The sequence below is a fragment of the Rhea americana genome, unplaced genomic scaffold (genome assembly GCF_003343005.1).
Source record: "Rhea americana isolate MKP2758 unplaced genomic scaffold, rheAme1 scaffold_49, whole genome shotgun sequence".
Classification (NCBI taxonomy): domain Eukaryota; kingdom Metazoa; phylum Chordata; class Aves; order Rheiformes; family Rheidae; genus Rhea; species Rhea americana.
This window is the reverse complement of record NW_028186634.1, coordinates 2,683,171-2,707,837: the sequence shown is the minus strand read 5'-3', so window position 1 is coordinate 2,707,837 and position 24,667 is coordinate 2,683,171. Positions and strand designations below refer to the sequence as shown.

Below are 24,667 nucleotides of genomic sequence, written 5' to 3'. Positions count from 1 at the left end.
CTTGGCTTATAGCTGAGCTCTGAGTTTAGTCCTGAAATACATCACTAATAAAGGGGTGTCTGTCTCTGGCAGTCTTTTAATGTTTCCCTATAAAGACTCTTCAGAAAGAATTATGGGAATAAGTGTAAACTGACTATCTTTATTAGATTTTTTTTTTTTTTAGGTCAAACTGGTTCAGAATACTGAGATAACGTTATGATGTACCTCAGAAGTTCAAAATGTTATTCAGACCGAAATAAGTATCTGAGTATTTTTTTGCTGCTGGATGTGGTTTTGTCATGAAGTAAAACAAATTTCAGTTGCTGGGCAGATCCCAAACCCAGCAGATTGTCCAAAGACAAATGTGTTTATTTTATGACATTATACTGTGATGTACCGTAATAGAGCACTCACCCAGTCAACATTATGATAATGTCTTTATTCATTGTGATCCTAATCTTGTGTCATCTGAAGCATAGTTCTTACTGATTGCAAGAAGTCAGGATCAGTCACTAGGTGAAGAGGGGTATCATTGCAGTATAAGTTACTTCTGACAGAGTGTATTCTCATTCACTGAGTATTTGATGCTAAGGGTGAGTGTAAACCAATTGCTCTGCCAAGACCCGTGATATTAGTAATGCCTTCAGAGTTGGCACCACTGAGGATACTTGAATCTTGAAAAAGTGAGAATGGTACGGCATTGTGTGAGGTCAAGGATAGAATAACCTTATTCCTCTTGTTTCTTAAGCTTCTGTTCTGTGATGCTCCAATCCTGTGCTCTGCGCAAAGATGAGGTTAAGTAGCACCATCTAATGATTTTTTTTTTGCTAATCTGTATTTAGATGGATATTTGCACCATAAAAAGTACTGCTTTGTTCCCAAGACTGTGAATGAGGTCAGCTCAGAAATGTGTAGTGGATCCTGGCAACAGCTTGAGAGGTTTAAGTTTTTATAAATTGGTATTTGAGCTCCACTCAGTGGTATCCAAAAACAGTGTTATAATGTTGAATATTAAGGAAATGCAGAGCTAACAATTTGAGGAAAATTGGTCTTCTGCTTTCATCATTTTGAGAGTTCCACAATTGTTTAAATTATGTAAATCCCTTAATTTATTGCTAATACTGTGTTGATGTGTCACAGGATGCACTAAGTGGTTTCCAGGTGACGAAATGGATCCCCTTACAAAAAGAACCCGAAGTGGTCTTTGCCAAATTATGGTGGTGTTTCCATCATCTGACTACATGTCCGTTTCCTCTGTGCACTGAAGTGCTTTTGTCCTGACTCATCATAATCCTTCACCTTCTGTATTGCCTCTGTTACTTGCATCAGTGAGCAATGTGGCAGAGAAATTGTAACAGATCAGAATTTTGAAATCAATTACTTAAGTAGTTACTTATGGCAGTGAAAAAGTGCAAGGTGATAAAAATTTGGAGCTTAGTGTGCTTACTAAGAGGGTGAGAATGGATTCAATTTTTGCAAAGTTCTGAAAATCTCCCACAGATGCTGAAGTTTCCTTGAGAGTATTCTTGTTATTGCTTGTAAAAACTAGTCAGAGAAGTGAGAGGATAACTCAACAAATTTGTCATGCAAGCTTGAAGTCTTACTTTCCTTAAGAATATGGGATTTTATGGGACTCTCTTTTAGTTTTTCCTTTCTGTCTCAAACTATAAATAACACATCTTGGACATGCAAATCAGGAACCATGATAATATAAGGCTAGCTGGAACTGATTTCTTGCATTACATTTTGATAAGAATTTCTGCCTCTCTTCCCCTTCCCCCTCCCCCATGATACAAAAATTTAAAAAGGCTTTGAAATGCTAAAACCCTTGCTGAAAAAAAGTCTGTAATTCTATTCCAGTTGGAGGCACCCTTCAACTCACTAGAAACTATTTTGAGCTTAGCACTGAAAATTAAAATACAAGTGTTGTTTTAGCATGTAACTTCATAATCTGCTGGGAAAGGGTCATGTTGCTGATTCATCCTTGCAGCCGACTAGTTGTTCTCACTATCACAACTATAAAGATTAAGATCTCTAACACAAATGAGTAGCAGCACAGACAAGGTAAGAAATAAGGAAGGGAGAAATCCTAAAAGAAATCCTTAAACTCTGTGCTAAGCAAAAAAACAATATTGTGCTATGAGTTTTGGACCATAATATGTAGTGCTCATCTGCAGGCAACTGACAACAGCATGGTGCAGTCTCCACAGGTTTCGGCCTTTTTTTAAAAGCAAAAGTGAAAATGAGTAAGCAAGAGTCAGGTGGAGCATTTATTCCAACAACCAGAGAAAAACATACGAAGTTTTGCTGCAATTTCTGCCTGCAGATCAGTTTCCCATGTTTGGAACCAAGTATTGATAAAATACACCTCTGTCACGTTTTATGACATATACTTAACGAGCACCCACAGTGTGACTAACTTACATTGTTGTTGTCTGGGGTTTCATCCACTGCAGGGATGCATTCACAAAAGTCTCTTCTATTATATTATTTCTATTGGATTTTGATCCTGAGATCTTTCATGTTAAACCTACAAATCATAGTCTTGGTTACTAAAACTATCTTCATGTTTTGAGATCCTTAGGAGACCTCAAACCGCAGAAGTTATAAACTCTGAGTAGAGTGGAGCACCTGTAGAAAATTGGTATTACTTGAAGTAGGCTGGTTCTACATCGATTCAACTTTGTAATAACCAGAAAAATCAACAAAAGTCAATTCCAGAGTAAAAATAAATGTGGGGAGGCAGAACAATACAGAAAAAAGGTCTTTGATATTAAGAAATCCATTTAACTGATGATCAGTTAGAGTGTAATATTAACTGTATTGGACTAGATGCTATAATAATAAGGTCCTAAAAAGAGAGAGAAGGAAAAATGAAGATAGCTGAAGCAGGTGTGTTGTACTTGCTCATCACGTCTGTCTTTGGAGGAGCTGAGCCTGAATGCTTGACAGAAGTTTGAGTCCCATATGGATGTGTAGCAGATAAGCTGCTCTCAGAAAAGCGTATAATATATCTTTCCCTTAACTTTCTCGTACCTCAGTTGCCTTTCTAGTAAATATTTACTATGAAGACTTCTTTGGATATCTTTTGGGCTAATTAGAAATGTTCTTCTCCATCCTGAGGGGAGGCTTGAAGAGAATTTGCTGCAACTTGAATTACAGCAAGAACAATTCTTCATGTGTTATTTTGGCATTTCCAGTTTTGGACCAAAAGTCTGCAAGGGATAAACAAAAGTATGCTTAGACATATCGGGAGATTTTGGAAAGATGTTCTTTTAATTAATCTCCAAAGTAAGCAAAGCTCAATGTTTCTTTGTCTGAATAGTACTATTCACCCATTTAACCAACTCACTCGTGTTTATCCCTGTCAGATGGAATAATTCTGTCATTATTGATAAAGGTACAGGGGACAAATTTGGAAAAAGTGAGTAAATTCTAGGGAATACTGTGAAATCCCAGAAAAGCTCAGGGCAGTTGAGTGCTTTTGACATGCTGCAAAATCAGGCTCGGTATTTGTTGCATATCCCGTATTTTACTATAGCTCTCTAGATTCATTACTTGTGATCAACCTTTTACAGCTTGGTAATGGCACATAGGGCACAAAATAAACAGTTTGGATCTCTTCCTGAAAAACACAGTAATAAATCACTCCCTGTCCATCAGAGGCAAAAGCAGGGCATCTATTTGTCATACAGAAAGCTTGCAGAAAATGTACCAGCATCACTGGAGATTTAGTAGTGTCATCCATAAACTTGTACTCATTATGATCAAAGTAGAGAATCAGATCATCTCTGATTCTGCTAAATTATAGAGACTTTCAACTGACAATAGAAAAAGCCAAAAGCAATTATGTTATGTTTGGGGATAACTCTACTATACTAGTTTATTCTGTGTTTTCTGTAGATGATTTAATTACTAATTGGGTGAAATATTAATATCCTTTTGTGGAAGAAAACCATGACTGATACATATTTTTATTACTGTTCCACCTTCATTTGTTTTAAAAACTCAGATATGTCTTTCTGTAGTAGGCTATATATAGCAATACTATATATAAAATAATCTTGCACTTCTTAAAATTCCAGAACCAAATTTTATTCTTACCTTTAAACTTACTGTTTCCATTAATCTCATAGAAAAAACACATATATATGTGAAGACATAATACAGAACTTATATCGTGAAAATATTGAGGTGTTCTTTTTGTCCAATTCTGGTCTTTTTTTAAAAGAGTATCTTCTTTTAAACTGGTATCTATCTTTGCTAAACTTGCACCGAAGAGAGAATTTTACTTGCAGTATTATATTTCAGTAGAACTAATACAAAAATATAAAAGGATTCTGAAAATGAGTAAAGTCTGAATCACATTCACTTAACAGTACTGTGTCAGAACAGCCTGTTGAGCTGAAGGTTTTCAGGTAACGCAAATAGTTGAGGAGAAGAAAATTATTTCTTAGGCAGGCTTAAGAAGATCTAAGGGTATATATTACTCTTGATTATCTCTTGGTCTCTGATTCCTATTATTTTCAATTCATAACTGTAATCTGAATTTTTGTAATCTAAGCTCTTCATCTGTAATTAATACTTTAAATACTTCCTTCTTTAATCTGTGTCTGCTTTCATACAATATAAGGCATCTGGATTCTACCTGGTGCCATAGCATTTTGAAATGTAAAACATGTCAATAAAAACCAGAAGTGTATCTATTATTTTCTGTATTTATTTATATCTTTCTATTTATTATGTGAACTTTGCAAATAGTTAATATGTTCACAAACTATGTTAGAAATGATTAAGGTTAGTTATTGTCTGGATGCGTGTATACTCAAATCTTTACGTCATTAATTGGAACATCTATAAAAAATGTGTAGCAATGCAAATTTCATGTGCTTGAGAACAAAGATGCTATGGATTTTATCTGTATAGAATTTTAACACCTATTTCCACATTATTTTCCACTGCTCTTCAACCATATGATTTCTCCTTCATATTTTAGCATTAGGCAAATACCTTATGGAGCTCAGAAATGTAAAGAAATGGGAAATACTTACTAACAGAAATCTATGTTAAACTAATAGGTTGTGGTTGAACTGTCATGCCAACTGCAGCCCATTGATAATTCTTTGTAATTTTCACATGAATGTCAAGTTTAGTTTAAGTTGTGCTTGTGAATGGTAAAATCAATAGTTAAAGCACACCTCCCACTGAGGTTATATTACTTTTCATCACTTAGTTTATAAGCATTAATCAACTTGACTTCTCTGCGTGTGCTTAACATTTCTTTGTTGGCGTTGTGATGGTAGCTAATTGGGTTAAATTACTCGGGGAGTGTTTCTTCTCCCCTCACCCCAAAATCCAAACCAAATACGTGGGAAACACAGTGCCGCTTTCTTGATTTTGTTCTTCTCCTGCAGGAAGGAGGTGTAGTTGCTCTCTTTAAGATCTGCCGACAGGATTGTTTCAGGTGCCTCTACCCACAGACGCTGAGAACATTGGCATCCATTTGCTGTGTAGAGGAAGGGATGCACCAGCTGGAGAAGGTAGGCACTTCAGCATTCTATACTGGCTGCATTGTAAAACACTGGAGTCCTGTCTTTAATCTTTTCTCAGATTTGGTAGATTAGTGACATTTTTACAACACTCCATAATATGTTTTTCGAACTGAACAGATCTTCAGTCTTCACAGAATTAGTGGCAGCAATAACGTAATCCTATTCAGTTGTTTGCGAAAAAAAAAAAAAAAAAAAATCTCTAAATGAGGATAGTTTTCATAAAGTGGGTAAATATGTCAGTGGCTGCATCAGGAAGCTAGTGAAGTAATCTCTGAAGTCTTTAAAGTCTTTGTTTAGAAACTCCAATATTTGAAGTGTCCAAACCCCTTAAACCACAGAAAGCTTTGTACCTGTCTAGATCCTTTTCCTGACACTCAAACAGGGCACCTGCTTGTGATACTGAAGTGACTTGTTGGAATTGTAATTGCACAAAAAGAACTGGAACAGATACAGTAGCTAACCAATAGCAAAATTCATCTGCTCATCAGCAACAAGTCTCATAAAAGCCAGTTTTAACTGGGATGAATAACATCGAAACATTATCCTGATAAAATTGTATCAACTGCTTAGGCTTTATTCCTATCTCTTGCTATATACTGCTGTGTTTCAGAAAATGAACACTTCTCCTGGTCACTAAATCATGATCTCATCCTTTGAATTTCATAAAACAGTCATCTTTCACCGCTGAATAATGGCCCCTTCAAGTTAATGATAAATGAGTTCACTGCCACTTTACATTGACATACCTTGTAATTTACTGCCCAGAACTGAAGCAAACCGTGACAGAACATCTGCAGCAAAAAGTAAGTCTCTGAGCTTACAGTAAATGAAGATGATTTTTGACATAATGCTAGTTTAGACTGACACCAGAATCAGTCTAAAAGGATCTTTCGTTATGTCCGTAATAATAGCGAAATTAATAGAGTTAGAGATAGGAAAGATTAATTAAACTTACCTGGTCCAATTCCTGGCAGTGTCAACATATATTTAGTATGGCCCATATCAAAGCTGATGAAACAAGAGTCCTAGAAAAAGAGGTAACTCTCAAGCTCATATGTCTCTAATCTGCTTTAATGTTGGTCACAAGAGAAGTTTCTTGGGGTAAATTTTGTCAAAATCAGAGTTGGCATAGGTTTTAAAGGATTTTTAGCTGAAGTCATTACTACTGCACTCAGTAGTTCATTTTTACCTAGACCTTAAATTCTTAAATCTGTATCTTGGAGAAACCTACATCTGGAATACAAGAGATTGGAAGTTAATCCTACTTACCTGGTGGCAGAACAGACAAAGATTTGTAGGAGTATTTGGATATCACTGGCAACTACTTTGCCTAAAATTGTGTTATTGAGGATCTATATGTTATGTGGTTCCATTACATTGTGGGGGTTTTTTGGAGGAGGAGGAGAGGTAGGGGAAGGAGGAAGGAATGTCTCATATATCAAAAGAAGCAAAGAAATTTTACCTTCTAGGAGGTTAACGTTCTTTCATATACTAGCAGAAGTTGAACAAAACAGGCCATTACAGTGCTGTACTATGTCATCCTGTAAATATCTTTCAGTCAGGTTTGCCAGTCTATATAGCTGATGGATTGAGGTTAGTTTAGTGAAAGCAATACTTGCTGTGATTGTCTTCTGGAGCTATTATTGGGGGATAGTAAACAAGAAGTTTTTACTACCCTTCATACCCTCTTCTCACCATTTCTTGTACACCTATTTAGAAGCAAAGAGATTTTCTGACGTTATGGAATCAATGGAAAGTGCATTGGATCAGATGACCAGGATTTTGATCTGGACACTAAACCACTTTCTGATTCTGTCTTCTTTAAATAAGCCTGATTTTTTTTTAATTTGAAGTAATCTTGCAAAGAACAAAAAAGAGAGTTAACAATATTAGCATTCCTGTTATTGCAGAAATTATTGTAGGACCTCTTGTCCGGCAGAAATGGCTGCTTCTCTTGTCCAATTAAATACTAGGGTAATGTTGAAGTATTTAATTTGCTCTAACGTGAATATCCTTATGCCACCTAGTGCGTTAAAACAGCAGTGCAACTCATACTGTATTTTTAGTGCAGCATTTTTACCTCATTCAAACAGGTGAAGCTGAGCCCCAAACAATTCAGATCAGGTAATTCAAGATAAAAAAATCTCTATTTCAATTAGATTTTGCAACCATTAGAATGTATAGAAGACCACTTAAAAGAGAACAGCAAGAGATGTCATTTCTAACGGAACATTTATTTGGGAAGTGAGCTAAAAGAGGGTGGTATACTTTCTGCAATAATTGCAGAGCTTAATTACTGAAGATGTTACAAATTTTGATAATTTATCCAATGCTCTTCAGTCTTGCAAATTCAGTAGTAAATCAAGAACATCGGTGTTGATGCAGATGGTTATATATAAAGCAAGCAAGCGAGTCAGTAGGACATTAATAGGAGGCAATGCAAGCAGAGAACAGTCTAACATTTTTCTTGAATTTTAAGATACCTGAATATTAGGCTTTCCTTATAGTTAGTGTAATTTTAATGTGAATGATGCTACACTGGGTTTTAACCATTTGTCTTGACTAAGTTTTTGGATTGTAATATGGAAATACTCTCCTGGTTACCAGATTAGTGAGGTAGCAATTGAGCTCTCAATTCTAAAGATGTAGAAAATCTCATACTTTAAGCAGAAATATTTTCCTCATTTTTTAAAAAAAGAACAATTCCTATTTTCTCCTGTCTGAAGGCCAATGGTATCCTGGGGTGCATTAGGAAGAGTGTTGCCAGCAGGTCGAGGGAGGTGATCCTGCCCCTCTCCTCAGCCCTGGGGAGGCCTCATCTCGAGTATTGTGTCCAGTTCTGGGCTCCCCAGTACAAGAGGGACATGGAGCTACTGGAGAGAGTCCAGTGTAAGGCTGCGAAGATGCTCAGAGGGCTGGAGCACCTGCCCTGTGAGGAACAGCTGCAAGAGCTGGGCCTCTTCAGCCTGAGGAAGAGAAGACTGAAGGGGATCTTATCAATGTGTACAAGTACCTGAAGGGAGGGTGTCAAGGAGACGGGGACAAACTCTTTTCAGTTGCCCCGTGTGCCAGGACAAGAGGCAGTGGGCAGATATTGAAGCACAGGAAGTTCCGCCTGAATGTGAGGGGGAATTTCTTCACAGTGAGAGTAACAGAGCCCTGGCACAGGTTGCCCAGAGAGGTTGTAGAGTCTCCTTCTCTGGAGATCTTCAAGGCCCACCTGGATGCAACCCTGTCTACCACGCTCTAGGTGACCCTGCTGAACAGGGCTGATGGACTAGATGATCTCCAGAGGTCCCTTCCAACCTTACCGATTCTATGATACTTGGAAAAGCTCTCTTGTGTGAGCCATTACTATTTTTTCATTATCTTGATAAGCAGATTTGTTTGTGCTGTAATTGCAATAAAAATGTAGTTGTTAAGGTGATTAGTTCCTACTCTTTTAGGTGAATCTAGTTAGCTATATTTGCAATAAATACAAAATCAGTTCGTTAAAATGCCAGTTTAGAATAGTCATTATTTTACTTGCTCGTACTTTAATGACTTTTGAAAAAGTACTGTTGCCTCATTGTGTGTTGAACTACATAGCTCTAGGAACTTAACATGAATGAATTAGTCAGGCTTTTAATATACAAAGGTAGTGAAGAAGTTAACTCAATATGTGACTGAGGACTGTACATGACTGTATCTTGTTCTATGTAACCTGTGCTCCACAAGTAGTAATTGATGCTTCGAGTTGTTCAGGATACTTTAATTTCATAATCACATCCACAAAAGCAATCAGAATCCTAGAAAAGGATCTGATCCTAGAAAAGCAATCAGAATTTTCCTCCTGTGCATTACTCCTGTAGTTGCCTGTTTCCTGTAAGTAAATAAAACCTATATTGTGTATGTCTTATTGCCTCTGAGCACATAAAGTTTCTGGGAGAAAGCCTACAGAATCAGAAAGGATGTTTATTCATGCTCTCAGCATTCTGGATTTTGGTCAAAGAAATAATAAAGTAAATCCCTAAAAAGAGAAGAACTAAAAGGAGTCTGAGGGAGGTGAGCCTGAGTAGAAACTGAAGAATAGTAAATAGAGCAGTAATGTAAGTAGAGAACTGTTTGTGTATCTAGCTTCTAGGATTTCTGTCTCTGGGATGTTTAGAACAGAAATACAGTGATGTACTGGGAGAATAGCTCTCGACTGCTATGTGATAAGGGTTATAGAGGGAAGACTATCTGGACTATTCCCAGTGTGCTTTGAAAATTCAACTCAGTTTACTTCAAGGGTTTCCACGTAGGAAGGACTATTGAAGGCAAAGAGTTGAGATAGGTTAACATGTGCATTTCATGAAACTTAAGGCAAAAAAAANAAAAAACACGTGGTGTATGATTGTCTGAAAATGTATATTCCCCAAGTTTACATCGGGAAAAACCTACTTAAAATGTCAAGTTCATCGTGAAGACATGTAGAATCTAAATAGATTTTTGTCTTCAACATGCAGTAGTCTTGCTGGGAAAGAGTTTTGTATTTTAATACACTTGTACATCTCATCACACTATTTGTCTGAAACAGTTCTTTAGTCCCTTCACTTCCAAAGCTGGCGTTATATCCTTATTTTGTAGAGCTCTCAGCACAGTGTCCTGTACATATGCTGACATACAGCCTTACTAAAGCCTGAAGTTTGTGGCAGTTTCTCTGTTTCAGATCTGTCCATACGGTGCCGGTAGTCATCAGTGCTGGAAGACATGGCTCTCCAATTTTGTGCTATGCTGGAGCTCACTTGTGTGGTTGTTACTGAGGCAAAATTCCTGCTGTAATAAAAAACTGAACAATTAGCTCAGAAACAAATAACAAACAAATGTGATGTTGCAGTTTTTACCTGTGTCGTTGAAAACATTACTGCATTGAAAAACTGCAGCTCAGCTGGGACCTAGAATCAAGACTAAAATAAAAAAAAAAAAAAAAAAAAAAAAAAAAAAAAAAAAAAAAAAAAAAAAAAAAAAAAAAAAAAAGGGTTAATACAGGTACTAATTCAAGCAGCTGCCTAAATATTAGCACTATGCAGTGTATATTTACTTACTATATTTAAAATAGTCCAAAGAGCCAAACACCTGGGATTAAGAGAGTTATTCCAGAGAGAGACTGGTGACAACAGTTGTTACTGTAATTAATCAAAGCTGTACTATTTTTGAAAAAAAATATTTTATTACTGTGCTTTAAGCAAAATCACCTAGATAGGGATTGTAAATTGTTTTGAATCCTTCATTTAAAGCACATTATATCAAATGATTTAAGTCTAGAAAAAAATCTGCACGATTTTTGTGTTTGGGAAACTGCAAAAATTTCACAAAGACTTCTAAAACATCAGTGTGTCCTAAAATCTGTTGATTGTTGTGAACTCAGTCTAGTTTTTAAATCACAGCCGTGATTTTATACACAATAATAATTTGTACATGATTGGGATACAGTCTGTCAAACATGGATACAGGAGATTTTTGTGGTAACCTCTTTTTATTGAGAATTAAGTCAAATATTTCTTACAGAACCTGAAAGTACAATTCGTCACTTTTGGGTGAATGTGAACTGATACATTGAGTTTGAAACGAGGTAATGCTCTGGTTTTGGCTGAGGTTGACATCTGAAACAAAAAGTTCAAGGCAGTTAGAGCTGACTGAAGTAATGAGTTGAATTAATTCTTGGTGGCTAAAACCACTGAGTTTCCTGTAGCTGTAGGCTGAGACAGAAGTGAGACTCATTGTGAGAGTTTTGGTTTTGAGGGCTTTGATGACCAGATATGAGGGTGCAATCACCACTTTTTTAAATTTAAACAAAACAGTTGGTTAGTGGCGCACTTATCATAGCTTTGGGGGAATTTTGTTGTAGCATGTGAATGCTCCACAGTCTTGGATGTGTTTATTCTCACACTACTTGTTATGGTATGTAAATAATCTCATATCATATAAGAGATCCCAACTTTGCTCTTTCAAGAAGAGTGGAGTAGTGTGTAGCCCTCTCAGAAACAGTGAAATGTTGATTTTATCATAGCATATATGGCTTCCTACCAGACTTCCAGCAATAAGAAAATCTCAAAGTTCAGATTTTGCCTCAGCCTGCTAGCCTCTCTCTCTCTCTCTCTCTCTCTCTTTTTTTTTTTTTGTTTGAGGTATGAAAATTTCTTATGGCTTATTTCAGCACGCCTGTACCTGGTTTGTTTCAGAACAAGGAATTAGATGTATCTAAAAGATAATTAAAATTACATAGATACTTGTTTTATTCTAAAATGAGTTGAATTCAAGAGCTTAAAGTTTAAGATTTTTAAGCTAAGATTTTTAAGCAAAATATTTTAAAGAAAACTTCTGAGCTTTAAAATTTTTTCATTGAAATATAATTTAATTAATAGAAAGTCTCTTGTTTCCTATTATCCTATCTCTTGAGTCAGACAAGGCAATGAACAAGCTGTGCATTAATAGAAAAAAAAAAGAACTTCAGAAATCATTTGATGGGAATAAGTTGTTGGGGACACTTCTCATGTGTGTTTCCCACAAAAACATGGTAACATGTAAAGTTATAATCGTTTCCTGTTTTTCATGGCTCCTATTGACAAATGTGTTCCCAAATACTCTTTTGTGAAGAGAGTATCATTTATTCCAGAAGGTTGTGCTTGTTTACAGGAAAAACATATAAAACTTCATGGATGGGCATAAACTTTAAACTTTCTCTGTGTGCCCTTAAAAACATAGGGCATTGGCCTGTATCCTAAGGGCATGTGAGATGATCTAGGTGGAAAGAGCTCAAGCTATGCCTTCTTTTTAAAAACCTTTGGCTGAAAAGTTACCTCTTCTGGTTTGTATAATGCCCTTTTCTGTATCCAGCAATGTTGCTTTGGCTCTCCTTCCTTGGACTGGCCAGTTGTAGTCAGGCTTTGAATAGTGCTTGTGAAGTTACGAATAATGAGGAATGAATAAAAAGATCTCTCTTCTTCTAAACCTTGAGAGAGGCAACTTTCAACATCCAGCTCTGAGCATGGTAACACTTTGGACCATTGACATCCAGAGCTGGGAACTATGTATCATAGTTTTCACTGAGTAGTTGTGTAGATCACAGGAGGAGAATGAAGAGTTATGCTGAGACAAGAGAAATAGTGAACAGTAAGGAATAGCATGAGGAACAACACTTTCAGAAGCCGCTTTCTACATAGCCTTTTTGATAACCTGGCAAATTATTTCAGTAGCTGAGTTTGTGGCACAATTAGATAATGTAAAGTTCTATGCTTGCAGCTCTTTAATTTACTCGACACTTCTTCTCAGGCTGTTTAATTAATTGGCAGTGAAAAATGTGCTGGGTTTGGCAAATTACATTTCTGTCAAAGCCCCTGCAAGACTCATTAATCATATCTGAGAGTGCGGGAACTGCCCTTCCTCAGCTGCTGGCTTTATATATATTAGATGGTGTTTCCAGTTTTACCTTATGATTACATGGCTATATGTACATAATTAGTGAATGCAGTTCCTTTCAGCAGGATCCCAGGCAAGTACAGCAAGGCTTTTTAGATAGCCACAGAGTCTGACCCTTCCTGATGAACCTGGAGGGAAATCTTCAGATGCTATAGGCTGCATTTCTAGGGCAAATCACTTCAGAATTCATGGAAGGAACATGATTCTGAGTGCTGAAAGCGTGAAAATGTGATTTTTAAAAAACTGGCATCTAACTCATGCAGTGTCGTTTGGTCTGTTCAAAACCTACTGCCAGCAGATTAAAATTAGTTTGCTTTATGCTGGTACCCATTTTATCATGCAAAGAGAAAACCAAGTTTTTTTTTTTTCAGTCTTATTCAAGAGACATGGAGTCAAATAAAGACAGATGTGTTAGTGCAGGATTATGGGGCACTGCCAGATCTCTATAGGAAAAAGTAAATACTAAACGCTTTGACTGAGGTCACTGCCATTATTCCAATTCTGTTAAAATGACTAATGGAATTCTAGTGGTTGTGTTGTTGTAGCCCTGTTGGTCCAGGGAGATATCTATCAGTTGCTCTAATAAGCGATATTACCTCTTCCTACAAACTTTGCTTCACTTTAATCATATTACTGATTTTAGAAGAGAGAGAGAAAGGAGCCAGCAAGCGTACCATTGAAGATAAACATTCTGATAACACTAGTAAAGTAGGACAATGTGAGACTTACCTAAGGAGTTTGTGAATAGCTGCCATTTAGAGAACACAAATTCTGTTGTTTATCAGTAGGTCATCGTTTAGATAATAGGCCAGGCCCAGATTCTGCAAATGTATGCATATGCACTTAGACTTAGGCCTATTAGTAATTTCACTGAAAGCGATTGAATCCCTACCTGTTTAAAAAGTCAACAGGGATGCACGTATGTTGGTTTGGTCTGAATTGAGGCTTTCATAGAGTAAATATTCCTTTGGCCATCACTGAACATATCTTACGATGCTGAGGAGCAAAGCAAAACTTTCAGAGCCAGGTCAGATGGATAAAAGATCCTTCTGACAAACCATGCCTCTCTCCTCGGTATATGTACAGCAGACAGTCTATAAAAATAGATAACAAAAGGGCAAGTTGTCTTTTAACGCAATAGTGACCATTTCAAAAGTCTTTTAGTGTGAGTTCTCTCATGTCACTCACAAAATTAGATTTTGTTTCTTTGTCCTGTGCTTCAAGTAGCAGATTACTTAAGCGCAGATTTGTAATAACATGCCTACTGCAGTAAGTTGTATGCAAAAATTTTGTAACAGTCAAATGAACCCTGCTTGATCTGGGTTTTGTCATATTTCAGTAGCACCCAATTAGGAGAAGGCATTGCAGTGGTATTCGGGTATTACTGATGATGTACTCAAAGTAAATCTTAACCCTTCTCTGTTATGTGTTGATACAGCCCCAGTGCTGTGCTCATGCAGGCTGTGAGCAGATAACTCTGGCATTTGGTTCCCCCATAAGGTGCAGCTATTCTGGAAGGAGCAACATCTATTTTCTTATCTACTGCACAGTTCTATCACTTTATACACCTACGTGTTTTTACCTGAGGTGCAGAAGAGACAGTCTTAAGCTTTTTTTTCTTATTTTAAAAAGTACACTTCACTGAAATATATTTTGAAAATTGAAAAGTAAAATTCTCACCCTGTGCCAGCTTACTGAAGTGTTCACTTTGCTTGCAAGAGCAAATTGGAACAGTGCCAGTAGATTGCCCTTCCCTCCAACTCCATTTTGAGGATTTGAGCTGGTGCCAAGCTCCCACTCTATGCTTGTTTGGCTCCCATATAATTTACACATGGTTTTTGCAGTCAGTTATGTTAGTATTTTATGCTGTCTATTGATTTTATATTGCACTAAGTCTTATATTTAAAGCATTCCAAATAGCTCTAGATTTATGTTTCAAAAGTCAGGATGTTAAGAGAATTTTATAAATGAAAGATAGTTTGGAAATCACTAGATGATGATATTTCTGTAAGGATTTAAAATAATCCTTAAAGTAGTGACAATATTCAGGGCAACAAATGATCTGTCAATGACATTTGAGGAAACAGAAGCCAACACATCTAACGACAGGTGGGTTTTCCCTATCTGATAATAATAATCTATCAAACAAGTTTAATTTTAAGGTGAAAGGAAAAGCTTAGTCAGCTCCTAAACTGAAGGCAAAGATTAATGAGAATCAATTGAAGCATTTAAAAAGAGTGCAGGGAGAGAGCTATTTTGGACCTTCAAATACTCTTCCTCTCCCTGATAGAGGTAGAAAAGAAACTGGAAAGAAATGGCCCTAAGAAAAAACATATCAGAAGAACATCTTTCTTGATTCTTCTTTTGTTCTCACTCAACAGGAAGTTGTAGCATCTCATATCTGCATTTGTGATAAAACACTTGTAAACACGCATATTGGATACATTTATGTTGTACGCATTAAATAATAGCTTAGCTGTAGCCACAGTGTGAGCAGAGATAAGGGTGAAAATACTTAGTCATACAGACAGACACATTAGATGATAGTCTAACAGAATCTGTGCTGAAGTTAGATGTATTAATGTAACTGACCCATCCTGCTACAGACTTCATGACTCACCAGTCGTGATATTTTTGGTGACTCATTAGAAAGGTCCAGGGAGAGTTTTCTGCCCAGAGCCTCTATTTCATGAAAGGGCTGACCCTTCAGCTTGCCTAAGCCCCCTTCCTACCCTCTGTGCAGGAAGAATGGTTCAGCTACACAATTTGCTTGCAGAATGGAGGTTTAAGGGTCTTTAAAGCCTGAGAATTGGCATTACTCTGCCTTCTAAGGTCTCTGCCACATTTATTTTTCCTGCCTGACCTTAACGATGACTTGGAGTTTTCTAGTACTGTATCTCTGTTGTTTCTTGGTCATCTATTCTTGCTTGCATAAATGTTTACCCAAAGTTTTTGTACATATTTAATTTTGAAGAACCAGTTTTCACAGTTGCACAAAAAAACAAAAAGAGAAATCCTTTTGCTTGTTCATTTAACTTCAGCTCCACAGAACACTACAGATTTCCTCATTAGGATAAAACTAGACTTACAGATACACTAAATGACCCAAATCCCCCCTTCCATTTCCTCCCTCTCCCCTCAGTCAAGAAGAATTTTCCATTTCCAGCTGTTATACATTTCTTTTCTACAGGGCATGCCAATTGGAGCATAGAGAGCAATCAGATTCTCTCTGCTGGAGTTAACTCATCTGTAAATGAGCTAGTCTCAGTCATATATGAGGATACATAATGGAGGCTGCCAGACAAAGCGGCTGGGTTACCTTGATCTCGTAGTGAGTGTCAGTCAGCAATTGAGATGAGAGTCATGACCTCACAAGAGCATCCAGATTCTGAGTGAGCTTCTCAGCTTGACCACTTCTGGGGCCTTGTTTTTCAGTAGGAGCCCAAACCAGCAAAAAGCATAAATATCAGCTTACGTGGTGTCTTAGACCTTGGCTGTCTTCCAGAACCACTTTTGTAATTCTCGTACTTCAGAAGCCACTCTCCCCTTTCTCAGGTTCAGGATGGGGTTAACAAGTCTTTTATACTGCAGCCCTGGTCAGCATTCACACTTGCTGGCACGTGGAGGTAGTAGGAATCCTACAAAACAGGGTTCAAGGCAGGTGTAAACTTTGGAGTTTTCCCCTAGTGCTTGAATTGTAGCTGCATGTAGGGAGGAAATTTTGCAAATCAGGTCCCAGAGATGTTCGCAAAAGGCAGGCTCTGGATCTCATTACTGAGAAGGAAATCCACAAATTTGTATTTTGTGAAATCTCATTTTTTTTAACACGTGTCATTGTTTGGAAGCTTTTTTTGGTTGTTTTCATCCAGTATTTGCCAAAATTATCATCAAAATATGTAGTTAAAAAACGTTCTCTCTTTCTCTTTCCTCCTCTCCAGTATTTATTACTAGAAAAAAGTGAGCCCTTTACAAAATAAGGTAAAGGTACATGCCGGAAACTGTTATGATAACAAATTTAACCAGTTCTACTAGTGGACACTATTACCTAAACTTTCTACCAGAAGATTTGCTCAGTTTAAAAGATGAGTGCTTAGTAGTTTAATGTTCTCACACAAACAGAAATACATAAATGCGATGTTATCTTAGAGTTTTCTTTTCCTGCTGTCTGTGTCAGTATGTTCTGGCTCTCTACTGAGCTAACGCTTACTAGGAGATGAGTTTTCCCAGAGCTTGTTGTAAAAGTGAAACAGAAGGAATCAAACCCAGTCCCAGCTAATTGACTTTTTTTTTTTTTCCCAAACTCTACATTCTTTCTTTGTGGCATGCATTTTAAGTTAGGCCTGAAAGTATTGAATTATTACAGTAATGTATCCTGCACATACTCTTAGCAAAACAGAAGTTAATTGTGTAAGTTGCTTTTTACCTCACTTTTGCAATGATTTTAGAGTTACTGAGTGGCTCAGCTTAAGCTCACCTATCTTATGTATGAGTAACCTTGTATTTCTTAAAACAGTGAGGGTTAATTAGCGAATAATGGCAGGTAATGTAGAGGCCTGTTTTGTGCTTCAGTATAATGTTTTTTTTGCTTAGGCTTGTTTGCAGGAAACCACTTAGATCTGGCATTCTGCCTGATTTATACTAAAACTTTCATGTTTCATAAAGCTTTTCAAAAACCTTTAAAGAGCTATTGGAAAAACAATCTGATCCCTTTAAGATAATAATCTTGTTTTTGAAAAGCTGAATGTCTAACAGCATAGCTCATTTATCAACTGTATTGTACTTTCCTTGCCTGTCATTAAGGTCCCAGTAGTTGCTCTGCCACTGACTGTCCCTTCTCTTGCCAGTACTCTCTATAACTTATCTTTTTCAGGGGCCTCTTTTAAGTTCTTTTGCCACCCCTGAAAATAGACAGGCAATCATAGGTAGCATCAGAGTATAGTGATTTGCAAAATGAGTCTGAGTTTTCAAAGACACTTTGCTGCATGTCGCAGAATGGCAAGCTTTCTGCTGTTCTTACAAAGAAGGTGTAGGAGAGGTTTCCCCCTCCTTACTCTTTCTTTAATCTTGCTGAAGGAGGAAACAACTTTCTGCAGTAGCTGAGTTCCCCAAAGGCAGGATAAGGTACTTCTAGAAGGCAGAGTGGGGACATTACCTACTTGTTAACCTTAGAGGCTGTGAACAGTGATACCTTTGTAGAGTAGAAGGTGTCTTACTAGTTTTACTAGTTCCTGGCCTGCCATACTTGCAACTGAGTGGTCACGATACTAGCTAAAAACTTTCTCTGGCTCTAAGGACTTTATAGCCTTTTTTCCCACCTCCTTAGGCATATGTATTTCATAAGGAAATATGCATAATTTGTGTAAACTTTCACTCTTAAAGGAGCTCTTTTCTGAGAGGTGGGCAGCTTAGGGGCAGTCTTGATCTGACTGAGGGCAATGGGGAGCTGGGTGTTTATGAAGTTGAAGTGAAGTCCTATGTCACTGGAGCACTTGTCACATGAACGAGTACAACTATGGCCATGAAAGTTCTTCACATGATGGGCTCTTTTGGTAAGTGTGATCATCCCCTGGTCAGTCTGTTGCCTACAAATCTTCATCTATACTGGGTGATACTGCAGTCTGTAATGTCTAGCTGAAAAAAAAAAACACTTTTAGTATCCTTTCATCTTTCATTTCTCTCCAGAGTCCCTAATTATCCCTGACTATCCCTAATTAATTATTAAAAAGTTTATGAAATAAGGTGAGAGAATGAAACAAAAAATGGAAAAGGAATCCTTAACAAGTAAAAGACGAGATAGCAATGCTGCAATTAAAGTCCTCTGGTAGCCTGACCACTGCTTTAAAGAACTCTAAAGGCAGAACAGGACCCCTTTGGAAAGTATTTCATATGGCTGTGAATGGGCAGTTTCTCTAGCCCTTGGTGAGATAGAAAAGAATATGCATGTTCTAGATTCCTGAAGGCAGGACTGTTTTTTTTTTTTTTCTTTTCCCTACTCCATTAGAAGAAGGCATTTCAGATCAGCTAATGGAAAAGTAGGGATTTTCCACTTTTCTGACAAGCAAATTGATTTATAAACCCTATCTTCTTCCCATCAGTGACGTTCTCTTTACGTCCATACACACGTCTAGCAGCCACATATCAATTTAAATAGCAGGTAAATAGTTGTTTTATCTTGTTGCTGGTTTTAATATGATCTAATGAACAGGCGTAAAGGGAGCAACTACGTGGGTGATAGTCATTCCTGCAATTTTCCATTTCTGATGAACAGCAACCTGCATGCTGAGAAGAGAGCCTTAGCAGAGCTGTTGCAGTAATGTGACTTGCTGGTCTTGTCTCAATTTTCTTTTGGAAATACTTTTGTTTCCTATCATGGAAATCTCTTGAACCAAGCCATTTACCTTTACAAATTGTTTGATGTTCCTCCTTAGCCACAAATAGCCAAAGAGATGCAGGAAGATCAATTCACATGATTCAGATTCAGGATATATATTTCCTTGCTAGTTGCTTCTGTTGATATTTACTGCATAGTTTCTATCTTTCTCTCTTCCTGCTATAGCTTCTTTGCCCCAGAGTAGCCTGTGTCTCCCATACAAATCCTTAAATATTCTCCTTTTTTTGCCCATTCTGGGATCATAGAGACAGTGTTGGCAGAGTCATACATGCTTCTGTTTACAGGAAAATCTGTGTCAGAATATGGCAGAATTTCAAGTATTTTGGGTATCTGCTAGCAGAAAGCTGAGATCCTTTCAAAGGTCAATGACTGCAGGAATTTCAGTACTTATTAATGCTGACATCTGGTTACTAGACAAGGGCGAGTCGTTTTGTTGAGAAGAAGGAGAGAAAAGATGAGAAGTTRTAAAAACAGACTTCATAACCACTTAGACTTTGCTTCCCTTCTCTTCAGAAACTTGAAACAATTGTTGTTATATCAGTTCAATTTAATGAATAGTTTGACAAATGATTCCAGTAGGGAAGGATAGCATGAAATCACCTCATCTTTTGCTACCTGTAAGAATTTTTCATATGCTTAAGGTAATCTCTCAAAATCTTCCATTAGGTAAGACAGAAAACTTAAGCTTGCTGTTTATTTATCAAAGGGCTGGGAAGAAGAAATGCAGTAAAAATGAAGATAATAATATGAAGAACGGACTCTCTGAAGTAGGCGTGACATTGTTTTGCTAAAGATGACTACATCTTTTGGCCAGGATTTTCAAAAGTGATTCAGAACATTAAATTCTTAAATATTTCTGGATTCCAGCTTGACTCACCTGGAACTTGTATCTAGCAAGTCATGGGTATCCACCAGCCATCAAATGGAAATCATACCAATTCCATAAAACTAATACTTAATTGCCATTAAATTCAAAAGTAGGCTGATTCTGTATTTTCAGCATTATAGCCATCTTTTGTATGTGCACAGTTTGAGAATACTGATTAAATGAGTGTTGATAAGGTCACCCTTCGGTTGGTGGCAAGGTTTTACCATTGTTATATTTAAGCTTGCATTGAAGCTCATTAGAAGAGGAGATGTGGTAGTTATCTCTTCAGAGGTTAGAGGAGATAGATAGCTCAAAATAGGTGGTTAAGTTGATCATCAGTCAGCATGGAGGAGCAGTTCCACTCAAGGGACTAAAAGGTCTGTTCAGTACCAAACTGGGAGAGAATCTGAGTACTTCTGGGCTCGAGTCTTCTGCTTGCAGTGCTCTAGGGGAAATCCTCCTTGTATTTCTATCTCTTAAAGAATTATTCTGTGGCGTTTTAAGGGTGCAGTAAATGAATGGTAACTCTCTGAATACAGTTTGAAAACTCCGGAAGTACGAAATGCATGCTAAAAGTAATTTTTACCAATTTGTTGGCTCATGCAGTGCACATTATGTTATACAACAGTGGCACCCAGTGGAGCCTGGAATTACAGCAAGACTTCCACTGCTAGCTGCTTGTTAAGGCTTGTCCACATCTACTCTGAGTTGAGCCCTGCAGTTGCTGGATATCTAGGATATCTAGGCATTTATCTGACTATTCAGAACAGACTCGGAAGAGCTTTACTGAATGGAAAATTACAGTTGTAAACAAGTCCCTTTGTCTCCCAAAAGCAAAACATTTAACTTACTCCAAGTATTGTAAGTAAAGTCTATTTTAGCAAGAGAAGACTCTAATCTTATTGGTCTATTTTCTCAGTCAGAAATACTTGTCTCTTTAAAAGAAAGTTGTAGACTGCTAAAGTAGTTTGGCTGTTGCTCCCTGATAGTTCAGTTTTCTAGAAACTGCATCCTGCTGAAACTCCAGGACCCTATTTACTTCTGTAAGTTGTATGAGGGAGGAAGGAGAAGGAAAGGAAAAAGGGGATCATATATGTGTCACTGAAGTGGAAAGAAAGTCTCTAGGGACCAGTTTTTAATGCTTTAAGTTCAGGCAGTACTAACAGTAGTGTCACCAAAAACAATAATACAGTACAGTGTACTAATAATACTGCAAAATAATAATACAGGACAGTAATAGTAGACATGTTAAGCCCCCCGTAAAATGCAGTCCCTCCAGTGTACTTGGAATCTCAGATTTCCTAGGTGGGCCAGCAAGTTGCTCCATGTCAAAATAAGGCTATATGAGTATTAGATTATTGTCTTCGCAGAGCTGTATGTTTTGAAGAGTGGTGATAAATAGGGATTTATCACTAACTGATGTGTAGGTCTGAAGAGAACTGGATGAACTGGAATAACGTCTCTGTGTACTTAATGCTGTTGAGCTCAGATTTCATTTCCAGATTGCATGCCTTCACGGTGTCTAATATTATCAGGAAAATGTGATTGAGGAGGATGATGGTGCCCTGAGTTGGAAAACTAAAGGAATACAATTTCCATCTAGTAGAAGATTTCTGTCTTTTAGTAGATTAGCACACATACACCTTTTATTTTTCCATTTATTTTTCGTATTTCATTCCAAACACCAGGTGTCTTGGCATTTTGGGCATGCTGACATTATTTTAGTGTGCAAGGTGAAGCTGGATGCAGGAAAGAATGTACAAGTAGGTGCTGTTTTGCAGTTAAAAATGAGTTTAGGAAAGAAAGGATGACAAGTTGGACCAATTTATGTACACTTGGGACATAAAGTGGGTGATAATGAGCAAAAGGCATTAGGCAGAGGAGACTGTTTATTAAGTACATATTCTCCCATTGTTACAGTACTTTATGTTGCAAGTGATCCCCTTTAGTCACTGAAACTTTCTGTAGCTTAAGTTACTATTCAGTATAAGACACTCATAATTTCTGGAGAAATGGCTGCTTATTTTAATGATAATAGATAGCATCATTACAGTGGCACTTATCCAAGTATTGTGTGGATGTAGGTAAGTAGATTTTATCTATCACACACAGGGTGTGATAGCAAACTAAATCAACCACTCAAGAATAAAAGGTTACCTTAAAAGTATGACAGGAACCTCACAGCTGATATAACCATTATCCCAATCTCTTTAGAGTGAGAAAAGTATCATAATGAAAGGAAAGGCAAGTCAGAGACTTTTGAATAGGTTTTAAGATTTTTTTTTGGAGCTAGACATTTGTTTTGCTCTGGGCAAGATCATTTAAAGGTGTAATACAACATAAAATTTCCTTTTTTGTGTGTGTGATTATCTTAAGATTGCTCCCATCTCATCCTATATCCTGAAAGGAAAACCGAGTTGCAAGTCGGATAATCTCACCTAGGAAATATTCACAGATGAAGCCGTATGTCTCCTCACTTCCTGCTCTTGTTAGAGGAATTTGTTGCATATATTTGTTGTATATAAAATATATATAATGCATATATGTATTTTACCTTGCTCAGAAGAGGATTTTTGAAGAATGTGCCCCATGGAACTGTCAGAGTTTGAATTCCCCACCCCCATGTGCTGCTGCTGCAGGTTAAGTTGAGAAGCACACACTATACCTTCTGTACACACAGTACCTACTGTACTGGCTTTGCCATCTAAATTGTATTGCAAGTGATGGTGAAGTCACTCTGAGTAAAATTCTGTGTGCTATTCCCCTTCAGTACCTCTTCCTTCACTGCAGTAAAGCTTCAAATTCCTTAAAATGTGAAATAACACATTTCCATCTCATTTTTGGCTTCTTTTTTAGAAGGATTTCTCTCTAGTGCAAGCTAGTCAAACTGAAGGAGATACCACAAAATACTGTGTGGAAAAGCTAAGATATCCAGGGCATTGGGGAGGACATTAGGATGGAAGAGTCCAGATAGTTAAATGAAGATTTCGTCCTGAAAAAGATCAGATAGTTGAGACATACTCATATAATTACAATTGATTCTTATCACAGGAAAAAAAAAAGACAACAAACTATGGCAGTTGATGAAGCTGCTAGTAGAAAAGGAAGTAAATTTACATAGAAATGATATTGCCTTTTTTCTTTTGTTTTCCCCTCTTACTTTTTAAAGAAAGTTATGAGTGGTGACTTCTAATCCTGAAAAAAAGCTAGTCAAGATAAGCCTATACCAGTAAGGGTTATTTCAGAAATGCAGGAAAGATGATGGAAAGGGAGATAGGAAAGGGTGTAACAATCAATGACTTTTTCAGTAAAAAAGATTAAGATTTAAAATTGAATTAAGAAAGATCAGTTGTTCATGATCATTAAAAGATGGCTGATAAGCCTTTTTTTCTTTTTCCCCCCAGAATGGTTTATGGCCATCCATTCTGAACAGGAACATGATTGCACTTTTATATATGATTAAAATAGTGTCTTTCCTTCTTTTTCCCTTTCTCTTTTTATTAAAATCCCTCAGGCTTTGGAGTAGGTACTGTCTTATGTTTGTGGAGGCTATTCAGCTTGGCTTGTGATCGCTTCTGTATTTTACCCCAATGAATGATGTTTTCCCGTAAGACAGCCAGGGGTCTGAGCCATAGCTGTCAATAAAGCTCAGTCAGTGTCTCCTCTGTTGCATCTGGGCAGCTGGCCTATAGTGGCCAGCAATAGAGACGAGAAAAAGACGCCCTGCAGGTTTTGTGCGTAAGGAGTGGGAAGCTTTAGCTTTCTGCAGTGGCAAGAACCATCTACTAGAATTTCGTCTGGAGCTGCTTTGCTGAAATAGTATCATTACTGAGTGGTGTGTGTCACTGATCAGTCACTAGAGTTCATGGTGCATGTATTTTAGTCCTGAGTAGATCTGAATGTGAGTCAACAGTTAAATAGAAGCAAATGTGTTGCCTCTGTGACTCCTTGAATGCATGGTAAAAGATACATTCCCAAGGAGTTTAAAAGATGTTTTAAAACAAGATTTCACCCCACCACCACCACCACCATTGTTCTGTTGGAATTGGAATGCTGTTGTAAAAATGTGCATTCTCTTTGGGGTCTGAATGTTAAATGTAAAAGTTGTGCTCCCTAAAATTGTCAGACGTCTGCAACTTCCAAGAATTACATAACAGTGCTAGGAAGGAAGGTTGAGATGTAAACCCATTTAAATCTTGTATATATTCAAGGGCAATATCATGCACATATGAATGGGAAACTGTTTTGGAGCTGTGAAGACATCTCTAGTAAACTTACTAATACTTAATAAATCTCACTCACAGCAAAATTTCACATTGCTGTGGCAGGAACTTTTGTTCATGGATTTTTAGGAAGAACTGCTAGAATGCAATTAGTGAAAATAGAGTGCTTCAACTGCCAATGCTGCTGGCTAGCTTTGCTCTTTGCAATATGGAA

The 24,667-nt window shown here is 37.3% G+C and overlaps 1 protein-coding gene across 3 annotated transcripts in view; it reads left to right on the top strand.

The window, feature by feature from the left end:
* Positions 1–24,667, top strand: part of INSC (INSC spindle orientation adaptor protein) — a 143,877-nt gene that overhangs the window by 82,574 nt on the left and 36,636 nt on the right. For all 3 annotated transcript variants that reach the window (XM_085317163.1, XM_085317161.1, XM_085317160.1), the window contains exon 7: positions 5,394–5,519. In XM_085317163.1, coding sequence (XP_085173289.1) covers positions 5,394–5,519 — 126 coding nt within the window. The remainder of the gene's footprint in view (positions 1–5,393; positions 5,520–24,667) is intronic.